At 40.1% G+C, this 22,610-nt stretch overlaps 1 protein-coding gene across 3 annotated transcripts in view; it reads left to right on the top strand.

The window, feature by feature from the left end:
• ZNF407 (zinc finger protein 407) overlaps positions 1-22,610 on the top strand; it is a 684,045-nt gene that overhangs the window by 423,865 nt on the left and 237,570 nt on the right. For all 3 annotated transcript variants that reach the window (XM_053244892.1, XM_053244891.1, XM_053244890.1), the window contains exon 8: positions 8,509-8,687. In XM_053244892.1, coding sequence (XP_053100867.1) covers positions 8,509-8,687 — 179 coding nt within the window. The remainder of the gene's footprint in view (positions 1-8,508; positions 8,688-22,610) is intronic.

Here is a 22,610-nt window from a genome sequence, read left to right as displayed (position 1 = left end):
GTTACTTTAAATGAAGTCCTAAATGGACATAGGTTCTACTAACTCAGTATTGTCTATGCTGACTAGCAGTAGTTCTCCAGGATGTTGGACAGGGATGCTAGAGATTGACCTGAGACTTGCCACATGCAAAGTCTGAGCTGCAGCTCTTCCACTAATGATTTAGATGGAGATCATGACTACACAGAGCATTTTCCAACCAATACAGTTATGTAGAAATAAATGAGTTGGACTGGATCATATTTGAGCCATTGGCATAGTATGAAATGGTTCATGAAATACAACCAGCTGATGCTTTCTGTGAGGATGGAGCACCAATGTTGATATAGCTGATGACTCTGCTTCAATATGTTTCTTCATCAAGCTAGATAAATTAATGAAACTTGAAGAACAGAGTCCATTATCTGCCAAAGCAGTGGAGAGGGCTTCTTATATATTTTTTAAAATGCTAATAAAGTATGGGGAAATCTTTTAATACTTGTGTATGTATTCTAAATTTATATATTTAAATTCTATAGTTTGTGCTTTGCCACATTTTTCAAAATATATGTTAAGTATGCGACTAGCTGAGACATTTTCAGCAGCCAGGATGGGCCTGTAACCCAAAATATGTAAAGTTCTGAATGCTTTGTGCTTGCAGCTTGTTTTGGATGGTGAAGAAAATGTCAGAGAGGATATTGTCACTGCAACTCTTCCTTTTGTTAACTTTGAAGACACTGTTTTCTTCTTGTATGCTACAGAGTGAGTGATGTTTGCCGTTCTGGACCAACTATCTAAATGTTCATATTTACAATTTTTTTTCCCTTTTACACTTGGGGAACCAGTGTGCTAGAAGGGCAATTGTGAATGTGTGGTCCGAACTGCCATGTGGACATACAACTTTGCTGAAGGGATACTGGGACAATAGCAATAACTTATCAGTTTTCTCAAGCATTGCAGTGCTGATGCGCAGGTTCCTGCTCCTGCCCTACAGGCCTCTGCTACATTATAGCAGCCAGCATTGGACATCTGTCACACATACTGTATGTCATAACAAATAGATCATAAAAAACCCCTTGCAAAACTACAAATGCGGAAAAGCTGAAAGCATTGTTACCACGATGCACCAGGATTACTCCAATACTGTCAGTATTAATTCCAAGCATGTTTTGATTATCTTCCTTATGAAACATTGAGGTGTCAGGAGAAGTTAAAGTATATGCATATCAACATTTGTGGTGGGGTTCTTTGCCTGTATTGTCATTGATTCTGCACAGCAAGTATGTACAGATTTGACTGTATGCCATTTGTAATGCAAGCTTATATTAAGACTGTCTACAAATCTTCAAGCTTGACCTTAGTAACCTTCCAGTTCCTCTGGCTCTAAAAGGATACTAGTGATTCTGTCTGGGAAGGCATGAATAAATATCACCTCTGTTGCATTGCCCAAAACAAATCACAGGTCTAAAATTTCATATTTTTATTGTAGACTATCTTGGCCCTCAAATTCTACAAGTTGTTGTTAATAATTCTTATTGGCTGCTCTCTCCCCAAGGACAGGATAGCAGCCTGTGCAAATGGGAAGTAATTTCCTCAGGAATAACAGGAGGCAGGATCCCCATTGACGATTTTCTCCCAGGGCTAGTTTTCCCCCTGCCTCTAGGGATATAACATGATATCATTTGAACTACAGCCTGCCTTTTACAAGAGAATGTGTAGATACAATTAAGAATTACAGTTATTAATATCTCTTCCTGTACTATAGTAGTTAGGCATGATAGGTACAGGGGTCACCCTGACCTCCCTCAGGTGTAGAGACAGTGAGTTAAGGCAACAATGTTAGCTCCATCTTCCACAGAGGTCCAGATTATTTCTCCCTTCTCCTATTAAAGACCAGTTCTACATACAGTTAGAGCTGAAGGAACCCACATATGGGAATTCCCCAGCAGCAGTTGATGCCATTTTAGCCATTGTAGGCAACCATAATGTCCCCTTGTGCACATCAATCATCCTATAACTCTAAATGCCCCCAAGGTTTGCTTGTAAATCCAGTCTGAAACCGATGATGATGATGATGATAATGATATAATATTTTTATACCACCTCGTATGTACATCTCTAGGTGGGTGATAGTTTCAGAAATTGTGAGGGATCCTCAAGAGAGAGTTCTGTGAGTTTCCAGTGCATATCTTCTTCTTTGGAAGCAATGTTATTTTATCAGCCTTTGCTTCGAGTTCTCTATTAGGGAATCTGTGATAAAGAGGATTCCAGCCAAAGGCTGATAAAATAATATTGCCTCTGAAAAAGAACACATGCTTGAAATGCATACAGTACTTTTGAATGTTATAATAAAAACAGATTATTGTAGCACCTTGGATTATTCCCTTCTATTCATTGACATATCCATGCTATTCTTTCTCAGAGGTGTAGGGCCCAAGGACAGATTTCAGCCAACAGACTCTGTCCCCATTGCTGCACACTCCAGCCACACCCCTGCATCAATGGCAGATGCATGTGGCATGGCCAGCATCTGAAAAGGGGCTATGTGGCCCTTCTTCCTTCTCAGCAGGCAACAAAGTGCCAATTGGAAAGGAGCAGTAGAAGGACTGCGCAGCCCTTCCAGGTGCTGGCCATGCCCCATATGTCTGACATCTGATGGGTTTTTTAAGGGTTTTGCAGAGGAGCAATTTGGATTATCACCCCTCACGCATGATTAAAAGACTTGCCAAAAACACATTAGCAGGTTCATTAAGGACATCAGGGAGAGCACCATGTAGGGAACCATGGTCATGTAAACTGGTCCATAGACTATTCAAGTTGTTGGTCTCTCTTTACCTAATAGGCAGGCTCCCAGCATCTCTTGCTCCAAAGAGTGTTAAAAAGTCAAAAGGGGTTGTTTAAAAAGGAAGAAGCTAAGCTATATGTGTGAGACAGCAATTAAATTACTTCTTGTGAACATCTACCTAGTGTGTAATTATAAAAAAGAGTGTTCAAAGTAACAGCAAAAGGGTACCTGTTTGAGGCTAGTTAATCAATGCATTTGACCAAGGCAAAACAATATAGGTGACATCAGCAAGGTAGGCATTCTGTCAGAGGACACAAAGGATTAGCTTCCAGCTTGTCTCCTAGGAGTTGATCATTTCACTCCATTGAACTCCTGTTGCAAGGAGTTCAGTGATTCTTTGCAACAGGGAATCTCTCAATGGAATTGCTGGCAAAGACACAGAGGCCTCAGCCTGGCCCGCTGAGCTATGAGTTCTGGTCCAGTATGAGTGTCCTGGGCCATAACAAATTCAGATTATTGCAAATCAAGAAGCCAATATATCTTCCAGCCAGTGAACAGCCCTCACTTACCTTTCTAGTAGGCCTCTTTAAGGCCTTCATGGACTTTTGCAAAGTCAAGAAAATTTTGGATCGATGGGTTTTATTACATGATAAGATCATGTCTTGTGAAAAGACAAGTGTCTTTGCACACCAAAACTGAAGAATCTGGAGCACAATACAAAGCAGAAATGATAGATCATCTTCTACAAAGTTGTGCCACAGAAGTATCCATTTCAAGACATGTTGGCTGACATCCAGACTAGCACACTATTGCAACTAACAAAGATGTACCCATTCAAGAAGGTCTCATAGCTGAGTGGATGCTCAAAGTTGCAAAATATCTTGCTGCCTTGGTCTGCTTGTGCAACAAGGGTTGTGGACAGTTCTGCATCATTTTCTGCAACATATATGAGTTTGTTTATTTATTTATTCAATTTATATACTTCCTTTCATTAAAATAATCTCAAAGCGGTTTACAATATAATTAAAACAATGCATACTTAAAATAAAAAGGTACAGATGATCTCAAAAATTAAAATACAAAAGTAGAGATAATATAAATATAAAAATCTCTATATAACAACTTAATTACCCATAAAATAATAATAATACATAACACAAAGCAGCAGCAGTTTAAAAAAAATCCTCTCATTCTTTCTAAAGAGGTTTAGAAAGAGGATAGTATTTTTGCCCATTCCATTAGAGCAGGAATGGGTAGACTTAAGGGTTGTGGGAGCTACTTTGTGTGAGGTCTTCACCTTGAGAGCTACCAGCATTAAACAGCAACTTGGGAAGGTGGAGCCAGTCACAAAAGGATGCTTGTACAAAAATAGGCATTGAAAGATGAAGGGATATAAACATAAAAACTGCAGAATTCCAGGATAATTGTGTTGCTGGATTAGAGAGAGGCGGGCGATGTTGCTTTTTGGGAGAAGAAACTGGAAATAATGTTGCTGGAATTCCACAATGTTAATCTAAAGCAAAATTTACTTTTTGAAAAGGGATCAAGATGTACATACAAGTCTGTGGAAGTCTGTAAATATTTGATTTCCCAGCACTCATTGATTTTGAGTGCCTTAGTAAATTATGCATTAAAATGTATTTCTAGAAAAAACTCTTAAATTCTATTTTCTGTTTTTATTAAAATATCTGTTATGGAACTGTTGCTACAAAGCATTCATTTACCCGTTAGCAATGACTAATGATACAAACTTGTTTGAGAAAGCTGAGGAACTGCTGTTCTCTTAATTAACTGCAGTGTCTTCTTTGATATCTGGGCAGTGTGTTATTATATAGCAGATGTCCATGACAGAAGGCAAACTTAGACAGCACCATAAGGCAGATATCAACTTTATGTTACCACCTCATAGAGGATAGCATTGAACTTCTGCATTTAATCTACCTACCTATTATAGATGTTTTAGGGAACCTGTCATGTTAGCAAAGACCCATTTAAAATGTCCAGAAAGCTCTTAAAGATCTGAGACAACCAGGTGTGTCCTCTGTGCTATGATTCTTGCTTGTTGTGTTCTTTCTTGCTGGTTTTCTCTCTGGAGTTTATTTTTAGTTCTGTTTTTTTTTTCTTTCTTCATAGTGCTTTGGTAATTTTTTAAACTTTCGTTTGCATTACATTACAGTATTTGTTTTTCAGCTAAAAATGCTGAGGGGTGTGTGTGTTTGTAAATGAGAGAGAGAGAGAGAAACTGACCTTATATGTGCACACCCTCCAAGCCCCCAAGATATGCAGCCAGATGTAGGAAATCTACACACTCAAGACCATGATGCCACACAGAGCTCCTTGTGCCCATCTGATCCAAGGGGAAGGGACAGCTCCATGCACAAATTCCTCTGTGTACACAAACATATGCCAGTTGTAGTAATGAATAAGAAAAACTGCACACAAGAGATTTATGTATACAGTGGAGTACAATCACAGCCTAGGATCAGAATCATCATGGAGGAACATTCTACACATCTTTTAGTGAGGTATTTCAAGATCTGGCTCACGTATTGCACAAGGGGCATCATAAGTGGTTGGAGCACCATCTTCCCTGCTGCTCCTCTGTATACCTTGTCGAAAGTGTTGCAGAACATAACAGTTCTACTCCGTCATAAAATTGTACAAATGCAGTTGCGCAACACCCATTATTCCCAAAGTATGGTATGTGAGCCAACTAATTAAGACATCCTGGTTCTGCAAGTGTGGCTTGTGCAGAGACTAGGCATGTGCACAAGTTCAGCAATGCTTCCATGTCTTGGCTCCAATCCTTTTGTATTACAGCTGTGTCATGCCTATATCTAGCATAGCCTGAGATGGCAACAACCTTTGCCAAGTCAGTGAATGCCCTATGCTCTTATTCACCCTTCTGTGCAGGCTACATTATCCCAGAATATGCAGAAGGTACACACTGCTGGTGACATTTTGGATGCCACAGGGCAATGAAAGAGTAGGTAGGCTAGTTCCCAGTGCCTCTAATTGTCACAAGCTCACTCTACTGAAGAAGCTAAGCAGAGATTTATGAAATAATAGCTGGTTGGAATTGTAGCTCAAGTTTCAGCTTTACTGATAAATGGTGAGTTTTAACAGTCTCACCATGAATACAGGGATGAAGAGTGAAAGCACCATAGACCCAGTACATATCTGATAAACCAGGTTTTCCAGTAAACTTCAGAAGCCCAAACTCCAGAGTCACAAAATTATCCGACAAAAGCTCCAAGCAGATTAGACCTGTTGTTTCCAGCCATTTGTTCAAGGTACAGGCTGCCAAATTTATAGCCAGCAGCCATGAGCACTTAATCAACACTCCACCCCCGCCAGTTGCCAGAGATTCAATCCGGCTCCTGTTTCCTTCTTGTCAGTTGACTACTTCTCCGTAATTCCTTCACCTGCTGTTGACGTTTTTCCCGCCTGAGTCCTCAAGGAGATAGTGGCCGTTCAATCTCTGGATCAGATCCTGACCCTTCTATCCAAAGATCACCTGGCCCTGCTGGCCCCTCCTGTGACAAACACTTGCCCTGGCCTATTTCAGCTACCTCCTCATTCAAATCACTGGCCTGCTCCTCCTCAAGCGCTTCCCCACTTCCTAGTAAGTCCCCTACCCACTCCTCTCCAATGTCCTTAGGTGGGGGCATGACACTAATAACACATTGAGTCTCGTGACATTATTGGGTTTGTAGCCATGCTGGTCACAAGATACTGGGAACCAGCTTATTCTCCCCTTATTCTCCCACAGACTTGTATATCACTGGGTATGTTCTCACCTCATATTGGTCATAGTGAACCAAAATTAAAACCAAATTAAAACATTAAAACAAGTTAAAATTTAACACAAAGACTGTTAAAAAAACCTGACTAAATCTAATTAAAAGCCTGGGTAAACAAATGTGTCTTAACAACCTTTTAAAAAGTTAGCAGAGTGGCATCCACCCTGACAGCTTATATTAGCTGCATATAAGTGCAGTAAAGATAATTCGGAGAAACCTGGGGCCATTCACATCAATGTTGATTTAATAGGGTTCCTGTCTGTTCTTTGTGATTCTTTTCCATGCACCGTTCATACCGTTTGCTCCCAAGTCTTTCTCTGGCCCCTTCTGGCCATAGCTTTCTAGAGGAGGCTGGACACTGCTCGTCCTCTTTCCTACCTGCACAAGCGTGGTGTGTGTCTTGGGAAATTTTCAATTGGGCGTATGAAAAAAATATTGCAAATTCCTCTTCTTCCCCTTTTTTTACACAACTTATTTTTGGTGAGAGTTCCACAAGACCATGACTTGCCAGTCAAACCACATTGACACATTTCCCTCCCCCCCCCCCAATCATTAAGCCTGTGGTAAAAATTCTGTCTATTGCCAGCAGCCGGCATTTTTCCAGGGGCGAAGCTGTAATCTGGCACTCTGCAGTGGCGCCAGAACCACTTTTCTACCCACCACACATGGAGGAGGAGATGACAGCAGCAGCCTCCTTAAGGGGGTTGCCCAACCCTCAACGCTCAGCCGCCACCACGACCTCTGCCGCTGCTCCCTCTTCACACATGTAGATTCCACTCTGATGGGGGGGGCACATCTTGGCCTCCATTGCACATACCCTTCCCTTGTTGACTCTTGGGTGTGCTTGCATAAACTGCTTCCTCTCGGTACTTATGTACACATACATACCTTCTCTCCCCTCTGTGCACATGGTGGTGGCTGAGCGGTGGGGGCAGGGCAGCTAACCCTGGACTGCTCCCCCAGGGGGGCTTCTGTTGCTGCTGCCACCACTACTGCCACTTCACAGTGGGGAGAAAAGGGGCTCCCCGTGCATGAAGGAAAAAGAAGGGGCGCTGCTGGAGGGTGGTGTCAGCAGTGGTGGCTCCCCCGCGTAGTTGGAAAAGGGGTACCTCAAGGGGTGCTACTGGGTCGGGTGGGCAGGCAGCCTGAACAAGGGCTGCCTATGCCCTCCCTCCAGCACTACACGCTTCTGCTGTGTTTTGTGTTTGGATAGATTTTTGTTCCCCCAGTCAATCTTGCAGAAGATTGATGAGATATGTGGGTGAATTGCTCCTCTTTCAGGCAGTAGTCTTCTGCAAGATCGAGTAAATCTATTAAAAATAATTAAAAAGAAAAGCAAGGCTTTAAGAAAAGGAGATCTATCAGTATCCTCTATACATCTTGGAAGAAACATTGGGCTATATCAAAGTATCCCAAAAAGGCGCCATAAACAGTGGAACTTATTAGCATGGAGATAATGTGGGCTAAGCTCCAATGTGCAGGGGAAAATATGAATCATGTATGGAGGGAACCTTGATGTCTTTTAGGGACTTTGACATAAATCCCCCCCCCCAAATGTCAGAATGCACACCCACCCTTCCCCTTCCTGTGGTGAAGCAAAGTAAAATTGCCATCTGGGAAAGGCCCAAGAGAGTTCTGCTTATACAAGGCCACTTGTGTGAGTGTAGCTTTCGTGTTCATGGAAAGAGCCTTTGCCAGTGGTGCACTACTCAGCCAAAGTTTTGGATACCACTAGAAAAAAATATTTAAAAAAATTGTTTTCAAAATGCAGTTTTGAATTATGCAAAAATTCCCCTTAATGAGCATTTTCTTGATAAACGTTTATCGTTTACACATAACAGGAAGTTTCAAGCATAATTATGGGGAGCCTACTGTTTTACAGAAATATTTCAGTTCAGTATGTACATGTATAATATAGCTTTATTATTGTTTCCTGCTACTTAGGTCGAACTGTGCTGAAAATATCCGCAAGCATATCCTACACACAGGCAAACATGAAGGCGTAAAGATGTATAACTGTCCCAAGTGTGAATATGGTACAAATATTCCTGTGGAATTCCGCAACCACCTGAAAGAATTGCATCCTGATATTGAGAACCCTGACCTTGCTTACCTGCATGCTGGTAAGAATATGTTGTCATTGCCACATTTTCCATTTTCCAGAATTAATGCATTTAGATCAGTGATTAAGCTTTCTGCACTTATCGATGGACTCCCCCACTCAGATCTTCAAGTATCATCTGTCGATCACCACATATAATGTATTTTCATAAGTCTCTAGTAAAACTTAACGAAATAAGCTCTCAGGATAGTTATTTTCAAGAATTCTATTCTGGTTTGCCAGGAAGCAAATTCATTTCAATTCAAACAGCAACGATTTTCCAGAAATCCCAAGTTAAGAACTCCCTGCTTTAAATTGTTTTGATAAGAAATCACTTTTTAATGTACTATCCTTGAATCTGGTTGAGGGAAAGGGCAGTTTTGGTCCAATCAGTCCACTCCAGGGTTTCATTTGTACTTCTGTGTGATACAAAATAACTTATCTGCATCAGTCAGTCAAAAAGTGAAACGTAAACTAATCTTACTTTTCAAAATTTTGGATGGTTGCTTAAGAATTGTATTTTTTAATTTTAATTCTTCAACACATTTATACCCCACTTACCGTAATATATTTCTATTATAATTTATTTTTATGAATGTATTCACATGCTATGTATATACATGATGATATGCTTCACCCCAGAATCTGTTTCCAGTGCCAGGTCGGAGCTCTGTAGCACATGGTGAACAGGAGTTCTGAGAGCACGTATTTGGGCATTAAGAAAGTGTTTTCTCCTCCCTGTCATGTGACCATCACTGTCCCTTTTGCATCTAGACTTAGGGTGTATCTCTTACACTGTATTGCTTCCGTGAAGACTTAAGCCCTGCCAGCACTCTGCATATAAGAAGTTACATGTTCCTGTGTTAAATATACAAAAATTAGTGATTAACCAGTATATATTTGTATATATGGCACAGGGCATGTAGAAAATAAGGCTAATAGGGATGTGCCCAAACTGGTTTGGCACCTCCTTAGGGAAGTGCCGAATTGGCTCGGGCACCCACATCCAAACCAGTTTGATGAGATGGGGATCGGCTTCTTTCCACGTAAGCAGGTCCTTACCTGCTCCTCTGTTGCCTCGCCACTTTTCCAGGCATGGCGCTTGCTTTACAAAAGACCACACACAGCTGCAGTGCTGCTCCCAACACTATGCTGACCATGCACATGGCTGCCGCTGTGTGAAGACTGCAGGGAGCAGTGCTACAATCACATGCTGCCTTTGGTAAAGCTACCGCCACACCCAGAAAAGCGGTGGGGTGGCGGAGGAGCAGGTAAGGACCTCTTTACTTGATTTTTAAAGGAACTGATCGCTACCCCTCCTGGGGCTGCCCAAGCCAGTTCAGGCACTTCTTAAAGACTAATATAAATGATGTGTAAACAAAATGTCACAGATGAATGCTTAGCCTGCAAGGGACTGCTGTGAAGAAACAGCAACCAATGGTTTTCTCGTGAATAAGTTGCACTCCATCAGTCACTCCACATAAAATCTTCTTTATTTGATAGACCGCTATCCACTTCCTGTATATTTTCTGAAATAATTTCCCATCTACTTACATACTAAAATTCACCTACAAACTGCATAATGTCACTCAATTCAAGATTACAGTTTGAAGAATACTATTGGCATAAAGCTTTGCTGGTGACATTCCAAGTGTATTATTAGCTTCTGAGATAGCATTCATAGCAAAAACAGATCAGTTAATCACCACTTGAGTAAGGCAGGCCTCTATCCTTTTTATTTTACTTCAGAGGTAAAATGCCATATCTGTGTTCTAATTCTGTCTAGCATATTGTTCCCAGCAATGTCTGATACATTTTAGGAACTATTTTTACTCAGGTGACCCTGCTAAGGTCATACATTTTTGCCCCACATAAAATTTTCTTTCTGCAGCCATACCCTATATGAAACAAAGCTCCAAAGGCAAGCTGCTGTATGATTACATCATCAAAATGGGACAAACTCTGATCCTATCAGTTGTTAACACTTGCAATATTCATTAATGGAATCCTGAAAGTTCAAGTAGTTAAGCCCAAATAAAATTGTGATCTTTATCCTACTTGACAGATGCATTCATCAAATTATTAAGTGGGGGTTGGGGGATGATTGCTAAAAGTTATAGTGTCATCTATTATGTGATTTTTATCAAAGTATGACTGTTACCAAGTGGAAGCTGCAGTCTTTGAATATCAAGTGAAGAGACATAATTTTGTAACTTTATATATATATAGAGAGAGAGAGAGAGAGAGAGAGGATTCAGAGGTTTGCTTGTTTCCTAATTTTTTCCCCCTTGCCCTTGTATTTCCTACTTCATTACACTGAGTAGAAATGACTATTATGTCTAAAGTTAATAGGACTTACACATGCATAGTTTAGGAGGATTGTGCCCAGTATAAGAAATATAAAGGACAGAATACAACTTTAGTTTCATTTCTTTTTACTCAGGTCCGCTGGACCTGGAAATCATTACATCATACTCTTGTATATTAACTAACTTGCAGAATGGAACTAAAACCATTGGCTCAACAATTTCCTTCCTTTGAGCAAAGCTGCTAAAGAATAGATATAGGGTCTAGTTCTCAACTAGTGATGTGCCCAAACCGTTCTGGAGGCCATTCTATAGGCATCTGGACATGGGCGGTTCGGATTCGGGTGGTTCGGGGTGGGGGGGGTCCCCTTAAGGGTGGGGAGGGTTTACTTACCCCTCCCGCCGCTTTCCCCCCTCCAGCGCCCATATTTCTTTGAGTAATTGGGGTGGCAGGATACCTCCCTGCCGCCCCTTCCGCTGCTTGGCGTGCAGTCAGTGCTGTGCAAAAGGCTTTAAGAAGCCTTGGTGTGCGCGCGCATTTCCTTCAGTAAACGGAGCGGCTGGATATCTCCCTGCCACCCCAAAGGGGGAAAGCGGTGGGAGGGGTAAGTAAACCTTCCCCACCCTTAAGGGGACCCCCCCACCCCAGTGCCGAACCGCAGCTCCGCAGTTCCGTGCACAACCCTATTCTCAACCAAACAGAAGCCCTCCCTGGTTGTAATGTCACTGTTATTTTCATATTCTGATGCAAAACCTCATACATTCTGAATGTTCTGTAAAGGTAAAGTGTGTCATCAAGTCGATTTTGACTCCTAGCGCCCACAGAGCCCTGTGGTGTGTTTTTGGTAGAATACTGAAGGGGTTTACCATTGCCTCCTCCCACGCAGTATGAGATGATGCCTTTCAGCATCTTCCTGTATCGCTGCTGCCTGATATAGGTGTTTCCCATAGTCTGGGAAACATACCAGCAGGGATTCGAACCGGCAACCTTCTGCTTGTTAGTCAAGCATTTCCCTGCTGTGCTTGGTTACATTTTAAAAAACAAACAAACCTAAAACAAATAATTACAAGCATGCCATTGTTAGGGTATATGCTGGAAAGAGCTAGTAGTGACTACAGTAACAAAGTATTGCTTGGATTCCAAGCTATGTGACACCAAATTTTTCGATATTTGGTATGCTTTATAAAGAAAAAGGTAAGGAGCAGTAGCATCTCTGCTTCAAACAGATTCGCTCTAGTAATAGCTATTAGTGCCAGTCTTTCAATTACATGTCATATTGATTGGCAGAGAGTCCTTTTCATCTCTTGCTCAGAATAGTAATTTTAACATGTGCTTGAAATAAAAACCTCACATGATATTTTTCTTTCTAAAGGAGGATGCTAGGTTTTATGCACTGCTTTTATCCTTACATAAATTTGTATAGATGAAATCTAGGAACGTAGGAAGCTGCCTTATACTGAATCAGACCATTGGTCCATCTAGTTCAGTATTGTCTACACTGACTCGCAGTGACTTCTCCAAGGTTGCAGGCAGGAGTTTTCCCCAGACATCTTCCCTACTGGAGATTCCTGGGATTGAACCTGGGACCTTCTTCATGCAAAGGTCTACAGCTGAGACATGGCACCACTCCCAAAAGTGGTATACATGGGTCTCCATCCAGGCACTGCTCACACCAAGACCTTCTTAGCTTCAGTAAGGTGGCTGTAGCACGTGCCCTTAGACAATCTTTTGGGCCTTTTGCAAAGTCCACCACCATCTGGAATAACCTTCCTGAAAGAATCGTCACCTGCAAGTTTTAGCCCTCTAGATAGAAAAGTGGAAAGAATTACCTCTTTCTAGAGGTAAGAAAAGAAGCGCCTCCAACATAATTTTATGTGGACTTGTGCTGCAAGTTGTATAAAGTAACAGTCCTGAATATAGCTCATTGCTTATCCATGACCAACCTTATTGTTAATAGGTGCTGTTGCTGAATGAAAGATGGTAAGAGTTGAAAATAGCATATAACTCAGGCAGCTTTGTTGCACTTGAGCATGAAGTATTGTGTGTGTGGTTAATAGTTTTGCTTATAAATGCCAGTATAAGGTTTCATGCACTCCCCCAGTGGAAAGTGGTAAAGCGTACCCCTGTCTGTTCAATATCGTAGCCCCTTTATGTAGAGGACATGGCTTTTACCCTCTTTATTCTCATCCTGCAATGATTTAGGTCTTTGATGATGAAAACGTCTTGATATTGTTGCAAGACAAGGCTGTCTGAGGTAGATGTCAGGAATCTATCCTCATTATAATAAAATAAATAAATAAATTATAAGTTTAAATAAATAAATAAATAAATAAATAGCTTGTTGCATGTATGGGAAGGTGGCCCAGAATCACAGCTCTCTATAGCAAATCAGCACTGACCCTTGCCTGTCATGGGCATCATCTCAACAGTGCTTTGGGGTCCACATTCATTCTCTACCGGGACTGGAACCAACTGACCTTAATGATGCTGTGATTCACTAAGACAGCTGTAATGCAATTTTTTCTGCTCCTAGCAAATTTGACCAAGGTATAATAAAATTCCTTCTTAAGAAGGAAATGTTGAGCCATATACAATTTTAAAAAATAAAGTGGACATAATTAAATTTACATATGTTTCTATAATGCTATGCAGATTACACTCTGAATGCATGAAGAGTAAGGGAGAATTACTGAGCCCTCATGGAAAGTGGAATTATCTGCCACAAGTTGTGGTGACAGCCAACAACCTGGTTGGCTTTAAGGAGGGTTTGGATAACTTCATGGGGGAGAGGTCTATCAACGGCTACTAGTCGGAGGGCTGTGGACAACCTCCAGCCTCAAAGGCAGGATGCCTCTGAGTACCAGTTGCAGGGGAGTAACAGCAGGAGAGAGGACATGCCCTCAACTCCTGCCTGTGGCTCCCAGCAGCTTCTGGTGGGCCACTGTGCGAAACAGGATGCTGGACTAGATGGGCCTTGGGCCTGATCCAGCAGGTCTGTTCTTATGTTCTTAAAGTGGTGTGTGTGTGTGTGTGTGTGTGTGTGTGTGTGTGTGTGAATATTACAGTAAAATATACTTCTACCCCATCCAGTGCACTTCTTAGAGAGTAGATGGCTTCCTGAAATACGTAAGTGATCATCCCTGTGCTAACTGGGGTATAGATTTAATATCCAGTAGTTTTAATTTCAAAATTCTCTCATTTTCATGTGCAATCCTCCCAACTTCCTAACTATGGGAACTGAATGTTAAATTTTCACCCAGTTTCCTTTTTAAGAAGAAAATGTTTTCATGTGTGAGATCCATATACAAAGTGTGTGTGTGTGTGTCTGTCTGTCTGTCTGTCTGTCTCACAGACATAATATGTAAATTTACATATATTTATATAACTTTTCTATGACTGAAGTATTTCATATTTCTCAGTACATTATTTATATTAACTTATTATTTACATCCAGTAGTTCCCTGTACATTTTCCTTGTAATCATATTGCCAGTTCTTAACATTTGCAAAGCTCCTAAGTGCTACTTCATATCCTTGGTATCCATGCATATATTTTCTGTCCTTTGTACTATTTAGGTTTTATTGGATGAATGTATATTGCACAACCTTAAATAATTGCCATTTAAGGGAATTAAGAAGTATAAGAGAAGAAAATGCTGACCCACAGACTAAGCAGAGAGATAAAATGTTCCCACTGGACCCCATTTCTTAGGAAGGACCATCAGGATAGTGACTAGAACCTGTAATTATAGTCTGAATGACCTCTAAAATTATCAGTTCAGAAAAGAGCTTGACTGTCATTTTTAGAATTAAAGAAAATGGGGTTCATATATACCCCACAGATGACCAAGTTCATACGTTGTTATTGTTTTTCATATAAAATAACCGCAGATTGAATTGCATGTCTTACAGGTTTAGCTCAGCATGAAAGGAGCTACAGAAGTAAGACTTTACAATAAGCAGGCACTATGTCCATCATAGAATCCTTTTTGTTCCAAATAACAATATAAAAAGCGGGGCATAATTTTTAAATGCACCAACCAGAGCGGTGGAGTAGTATAGAAATGTAATAAATAAATAATAAATAAAACAAAATATATTCAGATCTTGCACAAAAACGCAATGGACAATTAATACAGTGGAAATAGAAGACAAAATTTTGACACTATAATATACTGGTATGATGAGAGAGGTCTAAAAGCATTTAACTCTTAAGAGGTAGCAGTATCCTAAACCAATATTTTTTTAATCAATATTATAAGTGAAATCTGCCTTTTGATTTAAAAAAGTGTCAACAGTATAGCTGGTACATTATTGCACTGCATTAAGCAATAGTTATAGCAATATATCTGAAAACAAGGCAACAACATCACAGTTTCTATGTCATCACCAGTTGTGCCCTCCTCATTAGGGAAACTATTAGTACATAGTTCTAAACCTTCTGCTGTACATATTTGGGTTGGTTAATTAGTTGACATGTTGAAACCACTGCATGGCATTGTTTGTCATGTTTACTAGTTACTTGAATGACCTCACCCGTCAAAACTGCAGAGCGTGTCTAGAGCTGTATGATTTCTGCGGTTCTAGGAAAGTGCAGAAAAGCGCAAAGTGTGGCATTGAGCACAGAGTCCAGAAACCTGAGGATCTTAGCTTTTATTTTTAAGTTCCTAGTCTTTACAGCTGAAAAGATGCATTCAGAACTTTGCGGGCAAATAGAGAAATTTTAGAAAAAAGAGAAACGGTTAACTAAGATTTACGGTAGGTTGGGGTGGGGTTAAGTGCCCTGTATAGTTCCTTGTCCCTTCCCATGATGAGCATAAATAGAATCCATCATAAAAATAAGCTTGATTTGCATAATTTAATGCATGTCACAGAGTTCAGCTTTTTTTGGCCCAGAGCATATCCAGCTTTAAACATGTCTTGGAAAACACTTGAAATCTGCGTTGAGCTAGTTGGTGGTGGACTGTAGATTTCCATGTATCTATGACTTATCAAAGCATTCAAACAACTGGGCATCACATCAAAAAAGTCACTATGTTAGTCACCCCTCAGCTATTAATCAGAAAACAGTTTTTATCTGATATGATACATACATACATACACACCATCTGATCATCATTGTACTGAAGGGAAAAAGATACCAGCTTGGCTCAAAAGGTATACACATACATCTGTTTGTAGGTGAAATTTAAATACATGTGATGAAAGAGCATTTTGCTTTCTTTTCTAGAAACATGTTTCTGGAAAATGGCTATAATATAAATCTCAAACTGGAATAGCACATGCAAGGATGTTTTTTTTAAAAGAAACAAAGATAGTCAGGATCAATTGCTTACTTGATACAATTTAGTCTGTAGGGCAACACAATCATGTGGACTTTATATTTTACTCATTCTCTGCGTCATTTTTAGCCTACTTTCCAGTAGGCTTATGAGATCCCCTGGCATTCCGTGTGTATGTGTCCCCCATCAACATTTTAAATTTTAATGTGTTAATCTTTTTATTGGTTTTTATTGTCTTGTAAACTGCCCAGAAAACTTGCATTTGGGGCAGTATAAAAATGTGATAAATAAATAAATCAACTTTGCAACACCTGGACCAATATGAACCAAATCGAGTACAGTTATAGGGACACATAGAGACACCTCAACGGCATAGTTTGTGATGATATTATCCACCCCAGTTCAAGCCCTGCCCACTTGACTTCCACCCAAGGAGCTGTAGCACCTCCAAAAATTGGTGCCCAAGGTGACTGCCCAGGTCTGCCTAATGGACAAGCTAGCCCTGATAATGATGAGAATAGAGTTCTATTACACTTAACTCATTTCCAAAACATCGAGGGAAAGTGGCTGATCTTTGAGGACCATGCTTGTTGAAGCGCACCTAGAATTTCAGCTACTGAACTGAGGCTTTGTAGGTTTAGAAAATTGGTTCATGAGCCTTTCACTATTGCATAGTCACAAATCTGAACGTCTAGAAATATAAACAAGCAAGCCTTAAACATAAGGAACACACACACAATGTGCTTGTTTTGTTTTAAAGTTCCATTATGGTTTTTATCTTTGCTACCTTTAATTCCTCAATATGTCATGACTCTTTGAATGTTTGACCGAATCATGGCTCTCTGAAGGTTTGACTGATTCTTTTCTCCAGTTGGAGGAATACAAATGCAACCTTGAAATTTCTGGGCCAGAATGATATTTCTTGTTTGAGTTTTGGTTGCTATCTTGTTTTCTTCAATGGAGCCAGATACACATGTGGCTGCATTTCTCTTAAGATGGCCTCCAGTGGAAAACCTGTCCTCAGTTAACCATGCTCTTCCCCATAACACTTGAATGGAAATGCAGCTATAAATGCAGCTCTAGTATAGTTGGATTTAAAGCTCTGATGCACCATTTAAGATTCAGTAAAATTCTGTGGTTTCAGTACAGGAATCTTGAAGTTCTGAATGGCTAGGAGAAGTGCTAGGGAAAACTGTGCCAAATGTTGCACATGAAAAGATCTTGATAAGACAAATGATTAGTTAATTGTAGTCTGGAAAAACAGAAAGTACAATTTAAATAATTTGTAATACCAAACTACAGAACATTGTAATGTTCTAAGGAGAGAACTGATTGTTCCTGACACTGACCAACAGAATGAGAATCTTTATTTGAGAAATAATAGTAAAACAGTGGCTACTAAAATGACAAATGTAAACTTGTTCTATTCTTCAGTCAAACTTCAGAGAATATGATAATTAAGCTTTTAGCATATTTGAGTTTAGCTTCCACTGACATAACATCATGCTGCTTAAAGCAGTTACTTATTTCCCTATAGATTGCTCTGTATCTTATGTTGACATTTAAAATGAAATTTAAATCTGACTTATTGGTGAAGTCTTAACGTCTATAATTTTGTTCTTTGTTATATACTATTCCTTGGAGCCTGAATTGCAAAGGATTAAAGAGGGAGTCTCCTCCCATGTTAGTCACTTCTAATCCTTTAGAGGTTCAGTTAAAAGAACCATGTATACAATACAAAAGATTCTGAGCATGTTTCAGTTTGCAGCTATTTGGACAGACTATCCCATTAACTGTGTAGCATAAGCATTATATATATATGCCTTTGCATAGAACCATCCTTTCTGTCCCCTTCACTTAAAATGAATGGGGAAACTATAGTAAATGGAGGCACTCTTAGGCCTGCAAAAAATCAGTCTCTTGCCCAGGTATTGCAAAGGCTTATAACCTTTTCACTCACTATAGAGAAAGTGGTAGGAAAAGTTGTATAGTATGGAGTCTCTGAGGACTAGTTCATATGAAGCAAAGAAAATGCTGCTTGTCCGTACGTCTTTGGTGGGATCTTAATAGTCCCAATTCCCTCGTAATAGAAAGAGCAGGAAAAGACTCAGAACTGTATAGATATATAAAAGATTGTGTGTGTGTGTGTGTGTGTGTGTGTGTGTGTGTGCGCGCGCGCGCACAGATAGATATATGATACCTCTCCTCTACAATCAAGAACATCTTCCAATCCGTAACACTTGCATTCCAACTGACCTTAACCATCACAGGCTCCTCCTCCCTATCTGCATATGGAATCCCCACTGCCGAATCAGGAGCTTCTGCTTGCGAACCCTCGCGAGAACTGCCACGCACGGGATTCGTGACGGGTACACCTAGGAGAAATAAATATGTAGAAGATGAGACTTCCATGCAATTGAACATTATTATGGTGCGCACAGTTCTTCTGTTCTTTGCGGTGTGTGGCAAGAGCCATCACCAACATATGAACTGGGACAGAGATAGGAAAGAGAAAGAGATAACATGCAGCAGGGATAATACCGGATGAGGAGAGAGATTCTCCCATAATAGGGATGTGCACAAATGTTTCGGTGGGTTGGGAAGCAGTACCTTTAAGCATGAGTAAAGCAGGTCCTGACCTGCTCCTCTGCCGCTTCTCTGGACATGACACTGCACAGCTCAGAAGTGGGGCTTAACCCAGCAGCCTGTGTACAGCAGCTGCCCAGAAAAGCAGCAGGGCAGTGGAGGAGCAGATAAGGACCTGCTTTACTCAGGCTTGAAGGTACCACTCCCCCCGCCCCCGAAATGATTTGGTGGGCCACGCCAAAATGATTCGTGCACATCCCTATTCCATAATATGTTGATTGGGCAGTTACATACAATGGAATTTGCAAGCCAAAACTTTGACTGCAAGCCTTTAGTTCTGTTGTTATGCTTCCAGTTGTTATAATGTGTCATTAGGTGTCACTATAGAGTCAACAGAACTCTTGTAGTGGCTGCTGAAAAACCAAGCTGTCCTGATAAGTCTTTTAGTCCTGAAAATAAATTGAGACATTTCCTGAAAACTTCCTATACTTCATTCATTCCTTAGTGTAGTTTCATGACAGAAAACTGCACTTATATGTATTCAAACAAGCAATCATGGAAGAAATGAGAGAACCATCAGGGTAAATGAAATTCTTAAGGAACTTTTTCCTCAGTAGGACTTACTTTGGGATATGCATGCATAGGGTTGCTGTCTTAGACTGCTATCCTAGCCAAGGCAACTTAGGTAACTTAGGTAAGGTCCATAAGTGTCAGGTGATATTTATCTTCCACTTTAGTGTATTTAAGGATGAATTACAAAAAAAAACCCCACCCCATATAGTACTTTTATAAATACAGTTGCATAGAGATGATTTTGTGGTAACACTTGAAGCGGCATTTAATAGGGTTTCTATATGTGCAGTTTCTGGAAGGAAGGGAAGTAGAGAATCTGTAGATATGAATTGACACTGGAAGTAGAAATAATGGAAAAATAATATGTCCGCATGAAGGGAGATCTTTTTGGGAGGCACTGGGAGCAGCAGAGAGAAGGGGAGATGAGCAAAAATCATCCTTCCTCCCTTGGCAAAGCAAAATGTTCTTATGTGAGCACAATGTAAGTCTGAATGTCACCCAATATGTCATTGTGTTCTGAAATTCATGTAAAAATGCACTTATATTTCAAAAACTGGTTTTGTTTTTATTTGTTTTGTTTTCAAAACAAAGCTGATCAAGTTTCTTATAAATGGTGGTGATGCAGTTTTCTCCATTGCTGAAGAGGATTTCTATGATATGCCACCACTTGTTCTTGCTTTACGTTTGATGCTGGGAACTGAAGGACAACTGGTAATTTTTGAATTAAAAGGCTTGTTAATCTACATTGATTTTTTAGTTTGTTATAGATTCTTAGTTGGGGGGGGGAACAGTATACTGCCAACTGTTCTATCACCTGACAGCAATTGATAAAGCATCTGTGCAGAAAGGTGTCAGAAAAAGGTTAATATTTATTGATTTTTATGGTGCTACAACCAATGTAGCTTTGCCGTCAAAGATGTATGGCCACCAGCAATGGAATCTGTAAAATTGCAGGTTTCATGTTAGTTTTTACTATAACTTATCTTTGTGTTTTGGCCTTAAAAATGACAGATCTTTAATGTGGAACAAAATGCTCTGAATGCACAGCGACTGTGTGCCTACTCTAGAATTTAGTATTCCAAAACAAGATGCTCTAAAAGCCTATGGTGGGGGTGGGGGGAAGGACCCACCATAGCAAACGACAATCACATTTAGCCTTTTCATCCTCTTAAGTATGTGCTATTGATCTGTAGCAGGTGCCAAGCAAGTGATAGCTTAAATTATTGCCAATAAAGGGCTTGCTTCTTCAAACAAAAAAAAGTGTATAATTAGGAGGAGAATGGGCAAGTGTTCCATAGGAACCTTTAGAAAAACCTGGCTACTTTGAAGTTTAATACCATGTTCCTGTTGTGCCATCTTCTGTTTTAACTTAACATATTGTAGTTGGTAAAGAAAAAAGTAGTTATTTTCATGACTGACTCTAAGGATAGCAATTTAAAAGAAATGAGGCAGCAACCAGATTAATGTGCTTTTGAATTCAGGAACATAGGAAGCTGCTCTATACTGAGTCAGACCAGTTGTTACACCGACTGACAGTGACTTACCAAAATTTCAAGCAGGAGTCTCTCCCGGCTGTACCTTGAGATGCCAAGTAGGACTGGGATTGAATTTACCTTGATTGAACCAGGGACCTTCTGCTTGCAACGCAGATACTCTACCGTGTAGATGCTCTATGATTCCATCCTCTAGAATGTTTCAAGCACTCAACAACTTTTGCTGAACCTTTGTCACTCTTGATGCCCTCACTGAAAATGCATTCTTAAGGACTGGGGGCACTCAGGGATATTCATAGGAGTCAGCAAAGGGAAGAAAGAGCTTGGCAAAAGTGGTTGTGTTCACAAAACACTTTAACACAAGGGCAGCTTTAGTCTGCATGCTGTCTATTGTTTTGTTGTGTTTTCTAGTTTGTCTCTGCATCTTAACATTTCCCCCCTCTTCACACCTTTTTAAATATAGGGAGCTCTCTACAGCATCTATTTAAAATTAGCAAGAAGATGATGCAAGACATTTTGTGTGATTAAATGACAGAAACAGCTTAAAATGTGGTTCTGTTTAGGTGTTTGTTGCAAGCCTAGAATCTCCAGTGCATACTCACAGAGCTTCTTGTATCACCAAAGGTTTCCCATTTTGCCTCACTGGAGTATGTATGTACAGAAGGATTCATTCACAGAACAGATCCTTCCATTACAATGAATGGGGGCCCTACATGCAGGAGTGGTTTGTCTATGTTGGGGCACTCACAAAACACTTCAGTGGGCCAATTATAAACATGATTCCACTACTTTTATTTGGATGAATAGACATTATGCACTTAATCCCATTCATCTCACCTCTGCAAGAAGGCTGAATTGGACCATAAATGTCAGAAACATTTGTGAAATGTACATCTGCTGTGATATAGGATTGTTATTTTCCCCCATAACTTTTATTTGTTTTGGTTCCTCTCTCGGTTACTTTTTTAAAGGTTCATCAGACTCTAATGATTATAGTGATGGGAAGAAACACTTTCTGTGTAGGCTGACCAGTGGAATAAATGGCAGTGTATACTGTAAATATGTTTTAGATCTCCTTTTGTCTGTATCACATTTTTCTATTGAGCTTTATACCACCAGTTTGTCTGCTTCCCCCACCCCCCGGCCGCTTACCCATTTTATTGTGCTCATTTAGAGGAAAGAAAAACAGTTTGTCTCCCTGAAAGGCAAAGAACATTGACTGGAAAACTACTTTTGGAGCTAAAATACCATTATAATATATGGCAACTAAAGTTCTCCAATTGAATGTTGCAAAAGCCACTGACAATATGAAATATGCTCGAGGAAGGGAGGGGGAGAGAGAGGGTGTTTTGTTTTGTATTCTCCTAAACCTTCTACCTCAAGCCTAGTGCAACATTTGTATTTAAAGTCTTATTCAAAATAATATATTTAATTTTAGTAAGCCAAATAAGAGCCAGTGCTCATATAACACTACATTTTGATTGTAATGACTCTCTCATTAATCTTACATACTCCAGTTTTATTGCACTTCATTAACCCCCACCCTTCCCTTCTATCTTTACTGATCACTTTAAATCATAACTTGGAAAATGCTGCTTTTTCAGCCACAGTAGCAGCGCATCTGAACTGTTTTGACATGTTTTCATTCCTCCTTTAATTCTGTAGTTTCTAATTTTCAAACCACCAGTTTGCAAAATCCTGATTG

The sequence above is a fragment of the Hemicordylus capensis genome, chromosome 4 (genome assembly GCF_027244095.1).
Source record: "Hemicordylus capensis ecotype Gifberg chromosome 4, rHemCap1.1.pri, whole genome shotgun sequence".
NCBI lineage: Eukaryota > Metazoa > Chordata > Lepidosauria > Squamata > Cordylidae > Hemicordylus > Hemicordylus capensis.
This window is presented reverse-complemented; position numbering and strand designations above follow the sequence as displayed.